General features: G+C 36.2%; 1 protein-coding gene across 1 annotated transcript; it reads right to left on the bottom strand.

Moving 5' to 3' along the window:
- Nucleotides 1–8853: 8853 nt before the first annotated feature.
- LOC110855346 lies at nt 8854–11510 on the bottom strand. The gene is made up of 2 exons (XM_022103777.2): nt 11241–11510; nt 8854–9235 (listed from the first exon to the last, which is right to left on the bottom strand). Exons 1-2 carry the CDS (start codon nt 11407–11409, stop codon nt 8934–8936), a joined length of 471 nt encoding a protein of 156 aa, XP_021959469.1. The 5' UTR covers nt 11410–11510; the 3' UTR covers nt 8854–8933.
- Nucleotides 11511–20202: the final 8692 nt, after the last annotated feature.

The following is a 20202-nucleotide window of genomic DNA, read 5'->3' on the forward strand; positions in this document are numbered from 1 at the left end:
CAGGACGGATAGTCCTGATCGGATGGTTCTGATGTTTGAGAATCAATGCCCTCGAGTCCTATTTCTTCATCCGAAATGTACTGCTCCAAATGTTCTTGCAAGGTTGAAAAAATCATTGCACCGAAGGAAATGGTTGGAAATTGTTGTGAAGAAGCGTAGTTACTTCCTTAAACGGCTAAAAGAAAATATTGAATTTGTTATGTTCTTATAACCTTTTTGACGGAAGTCTGCATTTCTAACCTCCAAAAATCTCTGCATTTGTTCAATAATAGACCAATCTAAGTCAGATAGTCTATACTTCGTCAACGCAGCGTGATTTTGTAATGTCGCAGAGTAGGGCTGTGAAAAATTAACGAATAAATAAATAAATAATTATCCGACCACCCAAAAAAATTATTCGTACTGCACAAAAGTCGGATTGTATTGCAGACACCATTAATTTGTGTATGGACGGGGACAAGGTATGGTACGTGAGTAATAAAGTGAGGGTTTTGAGTTTTCCCATTTTCAGAAAAAATTAATACCACGAACAAAAATGTGTCATAAATTGCTTGCCGTGCGAATTTTTTTGGGTGGACAGATTATGATTGTACACTACGTAAATATATAAAAGCTATGTAAAAGGCTTGTACCTGTTTCATTTTCAGCGCACGTGTGATCATATCATATGTACTGTTCCACCTCGTCTTGATATCACGAATGAGTTCGAGATGTTTAATATTCATAACTTCACATTGACGCCGAAAGGCCTCAAGCCGCTGTGGCGATGATCTGATTTTTACTACTCCGTGGCGTAACTATAGATATACAAGTAGAGTCGTAATTAGTGAGACCTTAATGTGCATCTCAAAACCGCTCACGATTTTAATTCTAAATTTTTGCACAGGTGAAGTGCAATGCACCACGATTTCCTGGGTGATATTTTTTTTATAAAATAGCCCGAATTATCCTGAACAACTCGAAATCTTTAACGCTGCGTAACAATTTTTTGTAACAAAGTTTTTGAATAACGCTTATTTTAAATACTATTCAAAAATTGGCAACTGTCATTAGGAAACTCTTACTCATAAATACTTCTCTTAAAGAGAAATGTTTATGACGTCAAAATGTTGAGGCGCGCGATTCCAGTTTGTAAAATTAAATCAGAAAAAAACTTATTAGCGGTGGGAGAAAAATGACGTCCAAGGTAAAAACTGTAAACTTTGACTTTACTGGCATTTTTGAAAAAGAGGAACGTCATCCAAGCACAAAGTTTCTTGTCTTCACATATATGAACAAAGATTTTGAATTAAAATCTTAATCCCTGATCTGATAATTGTGACCTTTACTATTCAAAGGGATCCCTGAACATCTTAATATGACGAAGGTATTCTATACGAATATGCTGCTTTATTATTGTACCTTCGTGATGACCCCCTCGCTGAACCTGTCTGCGTCCTCCAAGTCAGGGTCGCTATCGACTTCCATGGCTTGCTCGCAGGCAATCTTCTCCAACTTATCAATAGCTGCTTGACAAATGAGATTGACGATATGTGCAAGGCAACGAATCCTGTTATTTTCTTGAGTGAATTGGATTCCCTGTAGAAATAAGTTATATACATAAAAAGTTCATTGGACATCATAAGAGCGAAGTACGTAGGTTTGTATTCTTTTAAATCCTTTGAGGACGAAATACGCAAACTGCATAAGTAATTTATGTATTTATGTATGTTCGAAAACAACCTAAGTGACAGTAAAAGCTATAGTTTTTATTGTCACTTAGGTTGTTTTCGAATTATGAAACGAAGTCACTTAGGTTGTTTTAGAATTAGTCCGACGTTTGGTATTTTGTGAAAAATTTGGTAGTAAAAGGTTTTTTAATTTCTCCCCAAATTTTGGGATTTCCCCTGTAGAGATATATATTTTTGAACCACCGAACTTTGTAATCGAAGCATTTTCGATTTGTACATATATGCAATAAAATCTTTTAGTAAAAAAGGCAAGGGGACCAGATTTCATAATCTACATGGAAAATGAGGAAGTGAATACAAAAATATAAATCCAAAACCCATATGCAGTAGCAAGTTAATTAAGCTTGATGTACAAAATAATAATGTTGAAAACTGAGTTGCTGCTATTTTAAGTGAAAAAAGTCGAAACTTGGTAATTGGTTCAAATAAATATTTCGTGTTTTATAAGAAATCATAAAAATTTAAATTGAGTTATGATATCAATATGGTAGACACAAGAAATTTTATAAACAAGTTATTAGTTCGAAATGGGTCAAAGTTGTGAAATTTTATTTACCCTGCGCTTGAGCTTCCTTTCCAATGCTTCCGCAAAAGTGTTCATATTGCCAGCGTTGTCCGCAGTTACACCAAGTATTTTGGAAGAAATTTCGTATTCATCCAATAAATCCATAAATGAGACGGCTAACCGTTCTCCAGTATGCGATCCTTCTAATTCTAGAAGGTCTAGAACTCGAATTTGTAAGTCCCATTTGGTGTCGATCCACTGGGCAATCACTCCTAGGTACGACTTTTGGTTAGCCGAAGTCCAAGCATCAATTATAAAGGAGATTTTGCTGTCAATCGCCTATAGAATCAAAACAATTGAAGTTACTAATATGCATGCAAGACAACTTTCGTAAATATGTATTTATTATTGTTATGTACCATTAATTCACCCTTAAGTTCAATTTTCTTTTCGAGGTAAAGTTTCTCAACATCTGACTTGATTGTGTTGGCACAAGGAAATGTTGCCTGACTATTGCAGTACTTAATTAGACTTTGAAAGGAAGGTTTTTCAGCGAGTCGAAATGGTAGATTCTCTAGAACCGTGACTTCCATTATTCGCTTACGCAAGCCGGCCGCCGTGAAGGGCTCGATTTTATCAACTTGTTTGGAACCTTCAGTTTTCACAAATCCGTCCAATGTAGCGTTTTTTGCGTTAAATAAGCTTGGATGCGTCGCACGCAAATGTTTCACTAGGGCGCTGGTTGACCCATCAGACTTCTTGTGATATTTAGATCTAAATATATGTTCGAAATCAGTCGTGAATGGAATTACAATTATATTTTAGCTCACCTGCATATCTTGCAATGATAATTTCCCGATTCTTCTTCGTAGTCGAAATGTTGATAAGCCAAGGAGCGCTTTTTCCTCGAACTTTTTGGTGAGGAAATTTCATCCCCGCTCTCCTGGATTTCAGTTTCACTTTCACTCATGGTAATTTATTAGCAAAATTTTTGCTATGCGCCCTTGACACAATATTTTTATTTTTATCTTAATAAGCAAGCTCAAAAAACTGTACGGTATAATCCAAACATGTGTGGTGATACGAATAAAGCGCTGTTGTGGCCGTCTCAGACTGCCTTATGAAAATCTTTCTCTTAAAAGTTTATGCTGTGTAATGTGTATGCTGAAATTCATATATACATTTTAATTTTGAATTTGATGTTTCGCCTATTTGCAAAATTAAAACTGTTTCGGATACTTTGGACCATTGGAGACAATTTTAATATTTATACTTTGACCTTACTGCCCTATTATCCATCCCATAAGTTCAACAAATGACTTTATTTCGATTGGTCTTAAGAACCCGTTGTCACGAATTTTATTCGCAATTTCTGAATCACATATTCTTACTCATTGCAAAATAGAACACGCATGTGTAAAAATATCAGACCCTGAAATTTAGATTAACATTCACGACTACGTATTTTTAAGGAAGATGGAAATGCAGTCATGGCTTGACCTTGGGAATCTGATTGCCGGTAAATAACGTCAAAGTTTAAAAACGTATATACTTATATAAATTACATCTTTATATATTAAATTATTTATTTATGATATTTTAATTATGTATATATTTTTGTTAACGGTCTAAAGTTCGGAAAACACTTGCATGTTTGGAAATCGGTGAAGCATTCCATTAATGCCCCAATTTGAGAATCCAATCCTTGTAAGAATTGGGTACCTTGGTCAGTTATGTACATGGTTACATAGTTTCGGAATTCTGAAAGAAAATGCTTCAACCTTAATTGATTAACCTTATCGGTCCGACCGGACCGAAGCTTATCGGTCCGGTCCTGGAGGGTCAGGACCGAGACCGGACCGGAATTTTTTATCGGTCTCGGTCCGGTCTAAGCCCAGGACCGGGACCGGACCGAACCGGAGTTATCGGTCCGGTCCGGTCCGTGGACCGGACCATTGAGCACACTAGTCTCGCTGCAATTTTGATGAAAGCACAGCACGATAATTATTTAGCCTTAAATCAAAGTTTTGAAAATTTTCAACTACAGATATTTTGGGAGTGAAGACTTGGCTCAAAAAATGCAAGTTTTTCAAGAAACACGAGATTGACTCAATTTCGAAAATTTATGCACATATTATTTTTATTCAACTCTTTAATACTATTGGAAAATTATAGATTTTTTGACTACTTAATTTTGTATTCCTTAAATTTCACTCTAAAGCTGCAGTTACGATTATAACCGGAATGTACATACACATATTTCTTGGTCACAAATTTGTCACCACTGGTATTAAATTTGGTGGGATGGTTTTATAATCAGTTGTTGACAAATTTATAACCATGACGACAGAGTCCTAAATACATGATTACATTCTGGATATAATCGTAACCACACTTTTTAGAGCGTACGCATTTTTTAAGAAATTACTTAAGACATCTTATATTATAAGCTGGAAATGTCTTTTGGCAACGGAAGTGCAAGTAATTTTCCGAAACGGAAGTGAAAGAGGAGAAAGTTAAGTTTCGAATGGCGCGAAAATTCAAAACAAATTAAAAATTCAAATATTAGGAGTCAGATGTTAGTTATCTAGGGGTGCTTATCTGGGAGTGGTTGTCTGATGGTGCTTATCTGGGAGTGGTCGTCTGATGGTGCTTATCTGGGAGTGGCTGTTTGATGGTGCTTATCTGGGAGTGGGTGTCTGATGGTGCTTATCTGGGAGTGGTTGTCTGATGGTGCTTATCTGGGAGTGGTTGTCTGATGGTGCTGATCTGGGAGTGGCTGTTTGATGGTGCTAATCTGGGTGTGGCTGTTTGATGGTGCTTATCTGGGAGTGGTTGTCTGATGGTGCTTATCTGGGAGTGGATGTTTGATCGTGCTTATCTGGGAGTGTTTGTCTGATGGTGCTTATCTGGGAGTGGTTGTCTAATAGTAGCTATGCTGGGTGGTTCACTGCGAAGTGATATACGTGACGAGATAGATTCAGAGTTTCGTCACTTCTGTGGAAGTGAAGTGGAAGTGGAAGTGAAGTGGAAGTGGGTTCATGGATCCAGAGTTTCAATCAACAATTCTGTACGTGTTTGTCACTCCACTGCGGAGTCAGACACGAGTACTCGGAATTTGTCACTCCACTGCGGAGTCAGACACGAGTACTCGGAATTTGTCACTCCACTGCGGAGTGGAGTGGAAGTGGAGTGGGAGTAAGACACGAGTACTCCAAATTTGTCACTCCACTGCGGAGTGGAGTGGAAGTGGAGTGAGAGTCAGACACGAGTACTCGGAATTTGTCACTCCACTGCGGAGTGGAGTGGAAGTGGAGTGAGAGTCAGACACGAGTACTCCAAATTTGTCACTCCACTGCGGAGTGGAGTGGAAGTGGAGTGAGAGTCAGACACGAGTACTCGAAATTTGTCACTCCAATGCGGAGTGGAGTGGAAGTGGAGTGGGAGTCAGACACGAGTACTCGAAATTTGTCACTCCACTGCAGAGTGGAGTGGAAGTGGAGTGGGAGTCAGACCCGAGCACACAGAAATATCACTCCACCACTTATCTTTTACATCCGTTGCCGACAGATATTTCCAGTTCTTATTTTCGCTCGCCCGGCGGGAGACGGGCTTATACGCTAGTTAATATAATAAATGATATTACGCTTACATAAATATTTCCCAATATAGTTTTCATTATACCACACCATTAATAAAGTAGACACTTTACCCCCCAACATGCCCTCCTCTTTGTCGTCCTGTCCTAATAAGCAACAAATTCAGGGTTTGGTTCGTGCAGAAATTCTTTGATTCGATTTTTTGGGGCAATGCCCAGCGCGAGCTCAACTTCGTGCGTTTTTGCGAACTTGCGGCGTCCAGAACGTGCTGAAATTTGCGCATCTGCCCAAGTGCCGAACCAAATGTTGTTTATAAAGACTTGCAATTTCAAACTAATAAGGTCAAAAAATTATCTGGGCTGAACATGGTTTGCGCCTCCAGTGTGAGTAATCCATTCAATAAGGCGAATTTGGGATAAAATAAATAAGGAATGAATAAGGAATGCAGAAATATTTATTTTCAACTTTGAATAAATGAATAATTAATGAACAATTTTTAATTATGGTGAATACTAATTGAAGAATTTTTTGAACAGGTACGATTCTATGCATGCTTGGAACTAATCATATTTTAAATTTTTTTCTAAATAATTTGTTTCCTATACTTATTTTGAAATTTTGAATAATTAATGAATAATTTGTGAATTGAGAAAATATTGTTTTTTTAAACCTAAACGATTTTATGTTTGGAACTAATTCATTTTTTAAAAATAGGACTACGCTGGACAAGATCTTCACTTTTGCGGGTCCTCGATCATCGGAAATAATTGCAAGGGGGACGACTTCGCGCCCGTCTACAAGTGCTCAGGGCCCGACCAGCCGGCCGTCGAGGTGCACAGGTGTGCCAAGAAGCGCTGCAAATACGATATATCCGTGGACAAAGCAGTTCCCACAGTTAGCGTCAAATGCGAAGAAAAAATATTCCCATCGAAATTGCCAAAATGATGAAATCCGGAATGAATGTTTCCGAAAATTTTTGGCCTGGATGTATACGTAGATGTATATAATAAGCACAAAATAATAATCATGTTACTATAATAATCGTGACAATAATCACGTAATCACCTTATGAAAATTATTGACAGTTTATTTTTCATATGTACATACGTACATTTGTTACAGTTATAAATACATTGTAACGCCCCCTGTTCTACTATGGGGTCTGCGTGTCCCGATCCACACCCACTTTCGTGGATGTCCCTTATTTGGTGACTTTAGTGCAATAAATTTGAAGAAGATCAATTTTTAAAGGAAATTTATAAATATGTTTATTTTTATCAATACCGACTGAAAAATATTGATTAACCAAAATGCTTATATTATTAAATATGTGGGAGAGCTAATGTTATATTTATATTTCCTAAAATTACTTAAATTGTGAACTTATTCTATTTTAACTAAACGAATCTTAAATGCTTAAACAACCTTGATGGATGAAAAGCTAAACCTGCTGATTCCGTGTCTAAAACTACACTCTTAGTTCTTCTCTCTGCTTACCGTATATATCTATTATCCTATGCTTACAATGTAGTGCAGTCTGCTTGCACTCAAGTGCACTCAAGGTTACGGTTTGGCTAGCCATGAGTGGCGAGTCACTACTTATGCTAAATATGTTTCTCATTGTTTTCAAATTCAATATCTACCCATTGATCAAATTGATTAATTTCTCCATAAATATTGTAGTCCACATTATGAAGTATAATTAATGTGAAAAATCTACTTTAATAACTTAATTGGTAGATATGGAAAGTGAAAACAAAATTATGGATTTTTACTCTCACTCTCATTATGGAGTGATGGATGAGAATCCATACGACCCTTACATGCAAACTAAATCTATGTAATTTGAATCCCTTGACCTTTGGAATGCAAAGTTGCTTATGCAACAGCATTACAAAGGTTGCAACATGTAAGGAACACTCTAAACAATTTTGGGTCCAATTTTGTCACCAGTGGGAAAAAGTCTAAAACTCGTGTACCAAACACATAAAATAAAAAATTGAGTGTCAGCAGTGGCGGCCGAAGTAGGGGACATTTTCACCCAGAAATTCATTAAAATCGTATGCTGCCTTAATTAATCAGCTCCACCTCTTCCTATCTCACAATGTGAATGTCCCCACATGCCCCCCAACATCCGCCGCCACTGAGTGTCAGCCACCTGTGCCGACAAAGGAGATGAGATTATCACTTACAACGCATTTACATACATATTTATGTAACGTATTAATGGCAAAGTTCTGTTCAGACTTGGTATCAGGTGGGTGACAAGGTTCTGACTTGTTATATTTTTACGGGTGATGATTTCGCCCTGGTAAAAGATAACCTTTCAGTTATACACTTATCTTGCTTAAATAGATAGGGCCGTGTGCAGCCGAACATGTTTTGCAATCAGAATTATTCCATCTTTATCGTCACCCGGGTGATGGATGATGTTTTATTTGTCACAATGGGACCGTACAGGTGGTCCATGTCTATTTCAATCGAGGAACGACGTGAACTTGATACCAGGAAAATATGTTAAATACATGCAGGGTAGTTAAGATGGAAAATTTGTCGCTGGGAAAAATTCATAAATTTCCATTAGTTACTTTGGAAACTTTGTCTCTAAAATTCAACATTTCAAGAATTTTGTTACCAGTTTTGCTAATAATTAATAAAAATATCAACCCCAAATCATGTAAGTAATAGTGATTTACGGACTTTTCCAATTGACATTTTTTTTCCATTGTAGCGTGACATTTAAACCATCATGTGCATCGATGACACCCTTTATGCACGGGCCACACGTTTCGTAGTCGTTTGTTTATGCAATTTGTGAACTTGGTCGAGAAACGAGATTCGTATAGTTTCGTAAGTTTTCTTCTCATGTACTACTTAATTTCCTGCATATTACCCAACTTTACATACATAATTTTGCATAAATACGTAACGAATAGCTCAATTTATAGCCCTTACTTACCATAAATGCGTCACATTATCATACCAAAGATGCAAATAAATTATAACAATTTGTCATAGGTATCTGTAATCATGATGGAAATCAACAATGATTTATTTGCAATTCATATCGTACATACACAAATTCAAATTTGTTAGAAATTATTTTTTTCCCGCGACAAAAAGCAGGGACAGAGCGGAAACTAGGACAAAATATGGGACCGGGTTTCCCCCCGCCCCGTTGCATTTGTCCGAGTGGCAGAAACACACGTGGGCCTCGTTCCCCTCATAGTTTCCCGAGGCACACGAATCCTTACGATCCAGGTGTGGCGAGATCATGCACATTTTGACTGTGCCGCCATCCCCGCCCGAGGTCAAGTGTGTCTTAAAACACCCCATGTTAAATAATTGCTTGGCTTCCTGCATAGCCGCAATTTCTGTGGCGTTCCAGAGCTGCATGGTTTCTGAACAAATATATTTTTTGGTAAAATTAACACACTTAAATATTGTTACTATTTGTGTTCTTGAAAAAATATCAATTTGACGTTCAAGTTACACTCTAAAAAAATAATGGTATCCTTGGGAACGTCTATAAATTACGTCATCAAAAATTTGTGTTACGGATTTTTCCCTATCTTAAAAGTGTTAAGGTTAACATGAGTAGGATTGGGAGGGGTGAGTGGGTGGAGGAAAAATGGGGGATTTCTTGATGACGTAATATATGTACAGGGTGGTTAAAATGTCACGCTACAATGGAAAATTTTTCGATGGGAAAAATCCATAAATTTCCATTAGTTACGGAAATTTTGTTTCTAAAATGCAACATTTTAAGAATTTTAGTCATCAGTTTCGATAATAATTTATAAAAATCTCAATCCCAAGTCTTGTAACTAATGGAGATTTAGGGACTTTTCCCATTGACAAATTTTCCATTGTGGCGTGACATTTTAACCACCCTGTATAAACGTTCCCCTTAGGGAATGTACCTACTGGGCCCAAGCAAGCTGAAAGTAGCTCTTAACTTTAAATCCGCTGGAGATAATAAAAATCTGATAAGTGCATTGGATTCCTCGTGCGATTTTCCATAAGAAACATAATTTCACTTCTAACTACTTGCAACGCATATCGGCAGTGAAAATCGTGCGTGGGCGCAGGCGAGAATAATTTTGCACCAAAAAATTCGGAGGAGAAATAGTCAATTTTAAAACTACTACAGAAATCGAAGGTGAACTTTAATTTAGTCCAGAGGACTATAAAAACGTTCACTGGGATTGGCTTGACTAAGAACAGTCGAAGAAGTATTTTTTTAAAACTTCAAACGACCACACCCATTGCCAAGGCGCTGAAGGCTAGAATCCGAAAAAATTCGCGAAATTTCACCGGAAACCAGCATTACAGCTGACAGTGTATATGCAGATTATCCATCGAGTGCTCAAACTGAACCTTGGACTTCAGGCTTCGAAACATGGACCTTGCCATATGCTGATTATCCTCCAAAGGAAAACTAGATTTAAGAAATGCAGGGCCCCTCTGAAGCGGTGCGCTCCAAAAAAAGTGAAGAGGATTCTGTTTACAGATGAGGATATTTTGGCCGTGGAGCAATTTTTTATCAAACAAAACGAAATTTTTTGCGCAAAATCTATCAAAGAGAGTTCCCAATAAAGAAAAAGGTCAAAAGTTCACAATATCCAGGGTTTGTGGTGGTTTTGGCGGGTGCGAGCTGATTTGGGGAAATTTCTCGTAATTTCATCTAAATTCGGGGGGAGGTGGGGGGATCAAATTTCTTAAAATATGTTTTCAAGTCCGTGGTACATCCCCTAAGTGAGATCCGATTCAATGGAGTCGATTAGACCTTTCAACAGGACTCAGCACCAGTGCATAGTGGAAAAAACGATGCACGCGTGGCAAAAATACCAAATTCCGGACTCTATCTTCACTTCGGAATTTATTTCCTCCTTGATGCATCTGAACCCCCGGATTATGAAATATTGTAAAAATTATGGGCAAATGTGTGTTCTAAGCTTCACAGAAGTATGGAAGCATTAAAAAAATCCTTGGCCACGAAATGGAAGAATTTGTCCTCGAATTCAGTGCGCACTTTAATCAATGACAGGATGCCGCGTCTTCAGCGCTGGATTTATGGGGGGCGAGGAAATTTCGAAAACTAAATATTGTTTTCTACTCGAAAATTAACTGGCTTTCCATTAAAATTAATCAGAAATTTGTAACATGAAAACTGTTGTCGCTACAGCGTTTCATTTCACTACCAGTTTGCCTGGGCCACCTAGTAAATGAATTCTAAATTCCAGATTAAAATCCAAAATAAACTTTAATCTTTATCAAGTCAATGTCACTTTGGATTTCGTAAACTTTACTTCATTTAGAATTCAGACTGTATTTATTTTGGGAAATGACAAAACTACTTTTTTAGAGTGTAACTTAAACTCAAATTTTAATTTTTTATCTTACCAGGATTAACAGAGTTTGTTAAGTCGCAATTTTTAACGTATTTATCATCCAGCTTGCCCTCCTTGCATTTCTTCTCTTGTTCCGAAGTGCACATGTAGCAGGAAAACGAAGTCGTGCTGATCGGGAAGAGGACGACTCCGATTAAGACGAGGAGAGCGAAAGGCTTCATTTCTTTTATTACAGGTAAATATGTAATTAATTGATCTTTATGGATCGGAAGGTGGAGGCTGAATGGATGCAAAGGTTGCGAATTGTCTGCATTTGTCACCTCGCTTGCTTATCAATTTCTGATCGAGAATTCGGACTTCATTACGAAATCGACCATGAATGAAGGACTTTGTCTATTTACATAGTTGGATATGACTCACATTGTGCATAATTTGCATAGAAAGGATATGTAAATTATTTTACGCAGGTGATCTCATCCCGAAAATTACTAACATTTTGTGTGCATGGTGTCAACCTTTTTTTGCCCTTGTATGTATCATATTATCTTAAAAGGTTGATAAATTGTTGAATGACAATATCGGGGCAAATATATCTGCTTCGATGTGGGTGGACCGTGCGCGAAGGATTTCATCGATTTTTAAAAACTTTTCATAAATAAATCAGTATTTGAACTGCGATAATCACAGACAGAATATGACTTGAGTTGTGTCATTTTAGCAAACTTTATTTTCTTGCTTAATTGAATTCTTACATCTTACTGGGAAAGGGTAAAACAACAAATTCAGGGGCAAAAGCTCTGTATAAACATAAATATGTATTTACAAATGTAGGTACTAATTTCTCTGTATTAAAGTTGCTACCGAATGGTATTAAAATTATATATAACGTTCCGTAAAAATTTGCAACCGATTTGGTAAAACATTAATACGCAGTTATTACTACGTGAACGGTATTATTTATTAATTAATACCAATTTGGTAGAGTAATATATGTATGAATACCGCTTAGTATTATTTTAATACCACATTTTAAGCGTCTATGTAGATGACATACCTACATATGCGCATATGCAGCATATAAATATATGTAATAATTATTAAATGTACGAATTTTGCATGCAATCGGATACATAGTTCAGCGTGGAAATAATGTATAAATGTATATAAGTTTGTGTTCACAGGAGAAATATACATATGTACCACACACTAAATAAAGATAAGTGAAATTTACGCAAGGTTGAGTCAGAAAGAGGATGGCACAACGAAAAGATAACATTTATCCAACCGTTGCACAAAAGTAGTCCAAAGTTGTGCAACAAAATTTGTCTCAGATAAATTTTCCCTTTCGGTTGTCTAGCCCTCTTTTTAACCCAACCTTGAGTAAATTTTACTGATTTTTATTTAGAGTTTACGTATGTATGTAAGGTACGCAACTCACGAACTGCTAGCTCCCCCACACTTGCACTCTAAATAATTTGGAGACAAATTGTCACCCGACGGAGGTACTATACTGCTCTATTTTTGGGTAACGATGTAGGAGACGTTTTATCACCAGAAGGAGACAAGTCAAAAACTCATGCACCAAGCACACGTGACGTCGTCATTTAAAAAATTTAATACTGTCATGTAAAAAAAGTCTTATTGTCAGATAAAAATGTTCAATTTTTTTTTAATTACGACGTCACGTGTGTCTGATACACGAGTTTTTGGCTTGTCTCCTTCTGGTGATAAAACGTCTCCTAAATCGTTACCCAAAAATAGAGCAGTATAGTACCTCCGCGGGTGACAATTTGTTTCAAAATTATTTACAGTGTGCAGACAGTGTTTTAAATTTTACCATGATGGTTGATTTTTACCGTCCCAGTGATAAAGAGTGGTATAAAAAACTGGTAAAAATTGATTTTACAGGATTGATAAATTTAGATATTGGGGAATAGTCATTCTTAACAATTACACTGCATGCATATGTACATGCACGTGCCGGGTTTCGAGAATAAATACATATGTAGATAAATATGTACCTATTCAATCGCTGAAAGTTCTGAATGTACATAATATGCATCTCTTAAATGAACTTTGCAGGGGTTTTGTGCAAATTTATGCTCCCGGTCGGTTCTACCTCAAGTATAAAACCAGGAGTGAACGACCAAATAAAGAAGATCAAATTCACAACCTTAGAATGACATATGTGTAGACTGTCTGCACATGGCGAATGTTTAAAAATTGAGTAGCCGAACTTGCTCACATCAAATTCCTGGAATTGTCTGTATCCAAATAGGTATTTAGTAACGTATGAAATTACCCTAAGAAATAATTAGGTAACCAACCAGTAGTAAATACAAACTATAGAATATTTTTTTTAAATGCCAATTTGTTTCATATTTCAAACAAGTTTCTTACGGTGTCACTGAAATAATCAAGGAAACCGTGTAGTACAGCAATGCAGAAATAAAATCCATCCTAGAACTTTTACCAATACATTGAAACGGCCCGACCCATAGGCGTAGTAATCTACAAGCTTTCAATCCCTTCCTGTCCCACCCACTAAGCCCCCGTGTTGTCCCCCATGGGTTTAGGGCATAATGAGGACAAACCACTATATTGATACCATAATACGGACAAAAAAAATGAAGACAAAAAATATCTGGATAATGTTAAAATAAGGACACACTAATGGTGGAAATTTCTATTTAAATTAAACTCATAAAAGATGAGAGTTGTAGGTCTGTAATTTCATACAATTCGACTTTATATACATATGCCAGTTTCACAAACGCTAATTTTATAATTGTAGATCTCAGTTATTTGAAACCAGAAAGTTTAAACGCTGATTAACTTTCACATAATACGCTAATTCACCTGTTCCAGGCCTGAATATATTTGGTAGCAACTACTGACTACTCAAGTTACTTAGTTGCTAATTCCAATCTGACCTTTAACTTTTGGTGATCGCAAGTAAGTATATATATTTGCGACGCATCCTTATATCCTTATAAGGATGCGTTTTTGGGAAATACTGAAATGCATAGGCTACTTTGTTACTTTCCAACAATACATGAGTCCTGAAATAAAAATCGATAAACTATCTTAAACATCTTAGTCTATTGCTGATCTCACGCGCTTGTCACTTTTTGCAATTTTGATAATTAGGAAAATTAAGAAGAGAAGTATTAGTTTCCATCATAATAATTTTAGAGGACGCAGTAAGATCTAGAAGAAGTTACAATTTAACAAGTGAATGAACTTGGGTAGGTCTACAGCAGATTTCAAGAAATTATATGAAGATGTGCAGCACGAAAATGTATAAATTTTCCACATTATAGTGCTGTCCATATTGCACCCTTGTCCAAGTTTTTCCCCTCATAAAATCTCCTGACGCCTCTGTAATTTCCGCCATTAGCGGCAAAACCAAATGAACCATGCCAATTATTGCGACACTAATTGACCCCGCGATGAAGGTCAGGGACAGCGATATTTTTCCCGTGAGGACGATTAACACGTAGAGAAAGACGATGCCCAGTAACAAAGAGGAAAATAGTGCGATCGGTAGGATGAAATAGACCACCTCATTCGTCACCGTTGTGATAATGTAGAGTTGTTTGTACATTGCCAAAAATTTGCGAAATTTCACAATAGAGACATTGCGAAATTTCAAAGTTATGTTGTCCAAATTTTCGAAATTTGTAATTTCCTTGAGACATTTCAAGTACATTAAGGCTGCATTGGAACTAATGACTGAACCACACAGGACAAGATTTGAAATTTGCAGCGCCAACGGAAAACTGATTATCATTCTGATCACTATTTTCAAATTGGGGCTTAACCAGGCTACATTTCTGAACCAGAAGTAGGTCGGATCGATATTATGAGCAATAAACCGTAGTAACGTTAGAAGTAGCTCACCCTGTAATAATAATTTTGGTATAACTTCCCAGAAAGGTGCAGAAAAATTCAACAGAATAGATACATAATTTATATGTAATTATGCACCAATGGTGCCGAAAAATCCAACAAAGTAGATCAATAATTTTTATGCAATATTGCACCAATGGTGCAGAAAAATGAAACAAAATAGATACATAATTTTTATGCAATTATGCACTACTGGTGCAGAAAAATCCAACAAAGGAGATCAATAATTTTTATGCAATATTGCACCAATGGTGCAGATAAATTAAGCAAAATAGATCAATAATTTTTATGCATCGAGGAAAGTCCAAAAATTGTGCATCACTAGTGCAGAATTACCTACCAGCGATCAACCATAATTTTGAAAAATTTATGTCAAAATTGTCTAATAAAATCCGCCGAGCAGAATGCACTATTGGTGCGTTATGCATCAAAGCCCCCAATTCTTTCGCATCATTTGGTGTTTCGGATTGTCAGATACCAACGGTGCTATTAATTTATGAAAAAATGGACCAGGGACATTTTAATTAGCATCAATTGATGCAAAAAGGTCGTTAACAGATAGACGGACGGACGGACAAGAGGAATTCAATAGCTCTCATGCTACGCAGGGTGAGCTAATAAGTGGCATCAGTCCCCAGACCGGGGGAACGGTAGCGAAACAGAGGATGAGTCAGTGCAGAAATATGCCAAGGGTGGTGGTTTTATCGGAATTTCCTGAAAATTAGTTGAGATTTTTTATTTTTGTTTTTGTTATTTGTTTGTCTTGCTAAGTGCACTCTTAAAAATAAAACTAATATTACCCTTTTAAAAGTATACGTGCTCTTAATCAAATGTACATATGTACATGTTCACTTTCATTCATTAGACAAATTATGATGCTGAATGAGTACGAATTTCTTCTTCACCTTAAAATGAAAATGATTGATGGATTTCGCCATTTAAAAGGGTGTTGATTTAAGATTGGTCCCGATTATGGTTATTATGGTTCTAATAATATTTAAGCAAAATTTTCAAAAAATTTAAAATTTTTCTTTGAAATTTTATAGCAAAATCCATAGAATGACAACACCAGCTCTAATCATGAGTATTATAGATAATACATATTTTCAAAGGAACCCAAGTTTTCACACCTTTTGAGTCATGGGTTTTCAAATAATTAGGCAAAATCGGGACTAATTAAATCAACACCCTTTAGACGATTGATCATAAATGAAAGTGTTTCTTCAAACAAGTTTACCAGATGTTGCTGTCGTTTGTTAAACTTTTTCACGTGAAAAATCAGTCCAAAGTATTAAGCTTAAAGACAAAAGCTCATTCTTGATTTATATAGAAGAGTACAGTACAGTTATGTACGTATTTTTCAAAAGGGTAACATTATTTTTAAGAGTGCATCCTTCACGCAAGCAAATTTTCATATTTATCTAACAATGCGATGGTGTGAAATGTAACCGTCCGATTTGGCTGAAATTTTAAAATTAGGTGGTCCAAGCCAATACAACTAACGTTTCTTCAGGCAGTTTGTGCGATGGTGAGAGTTACTCAAAATATTTGAGGTCAAAGTTCAAAAAACGGCCGACTTTTTTCAGGCGGGGTGAGAAAACTCCACTTCCATTCTCTTCCCCTCGCTTTGATTTTATTCAGGTGTCTTGCTCACGCATACGCCTTCATGCTCAAGCACAAGCTTTGATTCAAAATAATAAAAAATAAACATTATGAATTATAGGTTAAAAAGCAATTAATACGCATTATACATACTTAGTTTAATTCATAATTAAATAAGTGAGATTTTTAGTTATTTCTAGTACAAATTTACATAAAAGTTAATTTATATTATAAATTCGCCAATGGCAAATAAACATGAAAAAACGAACTTGCTTTCCATTTCGAAAGCGTTGGTTGTTCTAATATCCAATTATATATTAATATTTTAAGTGCTCCTGTGTTTGTTCCAATGATTCTATATTGTTGGTACTCGAGCGGATTATGGGGTGATGACGAAAAGCCCGAGTTTAAAAATGTAAGCGAAGTTTGTTTTAGAGAAAAAAATATTAGTTGCGACCTGAATTGTGGCAATTCCATTTTCATCAAATTCAGCTGGTGCAATTTATCGTATTGTTTTGTGGACTTTTATGAAAATAATCAGATGGTCACATGTGCAATGGATAATTAATATTTTTCCATAAAAAACTAAATTTAATTTAAGGATAGAAGTAGTGTTAAAATCAAAACAAATTCCTAGTTCGGAATAAAAAAGAACTTTCCATCGTAGGCCAAAAGTGAACTTTCTTTGGTAGGCAACAGTTCGTTACCACCGTAAAAGAAAGTAGAAATTCACAGAAAAAGGCCACAGACAAATATCAGTAAAAGTCCCTATAATGTTACTAATTGCCCTAGTAGCTCAGAGGTCAGAGCACTTGACATGAATTCAAGGGAGCCGTGGTTCGATTCCCGGCTGGGTAACAATTTTTGGCATTATTCGGGATTTACGTATTTGATTTCTAAATAAATTTGGTTTCCACAAGGATAGAAGTAGTGTTAAATTTAAAATTGTTGAAATGAATTATTTTTCGGAGTGCAAATCAAAGCGAGGCGAAGAGAATGGAAGTGGAGTTTTCTCACTCCGCCTGAAAAAAGTCGGCCGTTTTTTGAACTTTGACCTCAAATATATTGAGTAACTCTCACCATCGCACAATCTGCCTGAAGAAACGTTAGTTGTATTTTCTTGGACCACCTAATTTTAAAATTTCAGCCAAATCGGAGGGTTACACTTCACACCATCGCATTGTAAGATAAATCTGAAAATTTATCTAACAAGGGAACATACCGAGGTGTCCAACGAGTTAAGGGTCGACACCTATACCAAAATGACCACGACACATGACTTATTAAACAAACTGAAGGAATTTCCGTGTAAAATTCGCTTTTCGTCACGTTGTGACGATATATGTGACGAGCGCATGAGCATCGGGTTGCCAAAGAGGGAGAGGTCGGCCGCTGAACGATCAGGTCGACCACAAAGAATCGTCGTCCTCTTGAGAGATTTCGAGTTCCTTCAAATTTTGAAACCATTTTGAAATTTTGAAGAAATTTTGAAGAAATTTTGGAAACATGTTTCCAAATTTTTTTTTCCAAAATTTCAAAATATTTTGAAATTTTGAAAAAGTTTTTGAAAGTTTCAAGAAATTTCGAAATTTCGAAAAATTTTTGAAATTTTGAAAAAGTTGTGAAATTTTGAAGACATTTTGAAATTTCGAAACAATTATGAAAGTTTGAAAAAAATTAGAGGTGTGTAAGTTATTTGAAATTTGAAATCTCTGAAGACAACATGTGTTCGATCTGATCGTTCAGCGGCCGACCTCTCCCTCTTTGGCAACCCGATGGTCATGCGCTCGTCACAAATATCGTCACAACGTGACGAAAAGCGAATTTTACACGGAAATTCCTTCAGTTTGTTGAATAAGTCATGTGTCGTGGTCATTTTGGTATAGGTGTCGACCCTTAACTCGTTGGACACCTCGGTATGTTCCCTTGTTAGATAAATAATCTTACCCTTCAGCTCGTCAAGGTTGCTCAACCTGATTAAACTTCCAAAAATATAGCACGACTCTCGTGTTTTGCATAGCAACGTAAAAATGATTCCGATAACGACAGACTGATCGCAGAAATGAAAAATTATTATTAAACTGTGTGCCACCGAAATCGCGGGATCTTTTTTGTTACTGATTATTTCGCGAATCCCGATCCAAAAAGTGGGCAAGGCTGCTAAAATGGCCACGCCCGAAATGAGGAACCATGGAACCAGCTTAAACCCCGAATTTGGGATTGGTCCCCTTGTTTTCTTATCCCACGTGATAATCTGCGGATACAAGAACTCGGAGAAAGTTGCGATCCGTCTTAAAGCATTGAAAGGAGTGAGTGTTTTCAAAATCACGGAGATCAATCTTTGCCAATCTGCCAATTTTTTTGCACAAGAATGCAATATTGTTTTTGATTTCATGACGGAAATTTGAAAAAAAATACAATCGTTGCAAAATAAATAGATTCGAAACAAGTCGTCAGGAACACTAAGCCATGCATTAATCCATTCTTTCTAATTTCGGCTATGCTAAAAAATTATATGCCAACTGTTGAATTAAATATGACATCAAGTTTGTGATGTGGTATGATACACTCTTACAAATAGCGTTCCCTTTTTTGAAAAATTAATTTAACTTCATAAATGAAAGCTTTAAATTATATCCTAAGTAAATTATAATAAATCTTTGAGTCAACATTACTTAACGTTACTCAGGATTTAGTAAGTGATTAATAATTCAGAATGCATTTGCTTCTTAAAAGGGTGACATTATTTTTAAGAGTGTCACGCATGCCAGGACATGCTGTAAGTTTGAGGAGCAATGCAATGCATAATTTAGTTTGCTCGTATCGAATAACAGTTAAATTATTTGACTCTGTGCATATGTAAATTATCATTTTCTACCTATCAGAATATTGACTATTAATCGGAGAAAATTTACGACAATACATTATATAACTTATTCAAGCAACTAGAATATGAAAACTTTCGTTTAGTCGGCGACTTTACGAAATATAAAGTTTATTACTTTGAGTTTTTTTCAAACCCATCCCCCATCTAACCCAGGCCACTAGTGTAACGCAGGACTACTGCTTCCCCCCTTCCCCTGTGCAAATCTCATTTTCCCCAAAAAAAGAAAGACTCAAAATACAAATATTGGATACCTGCCTAATTCCTTATTTATAAGGATTTGATTGACATTTTGATTTAATTCCTGTATTCTTATTAATCAAAATGTGGACCATACATACTAATTTAATGTTCTTAAATTTTAAAACCCCATAATTTATTTTTACACAATTACTGATTTTACCCTACTTTAGTTTGTGTTACGTTACGCAGGACTTTGCCAACAAAGTGTAGATAGTCACATATTATGTAGCTTGCTAAAAAGTTTCTAGCAATGACTACAGAATTAGATATTTTATAGGAATTATTATTACATGCAATTGCATCCCCGGAGTAAGTAAATAAATTTCCGCGATCTTGACTTATCAGAAACAAACTACTACCAATCGGGTAAGAA

Source organism: Folsomia candida, unplaced genomic scaffold (genome assembly GCF_002217175.1).
Source record: "Folsomia candida strain VU population unplaced genomic scaffold, ASM221717v1 Fcan01_Sc012, whole genome shotgun sequence".
Classification (NCBI taxonomy): domain Eukaryota; kingdom Metazoa; phylum Arthropoda; class Collembola; order Entomobryomorpha; family Isotomidae; genus Folsomia; species Folsomia candida.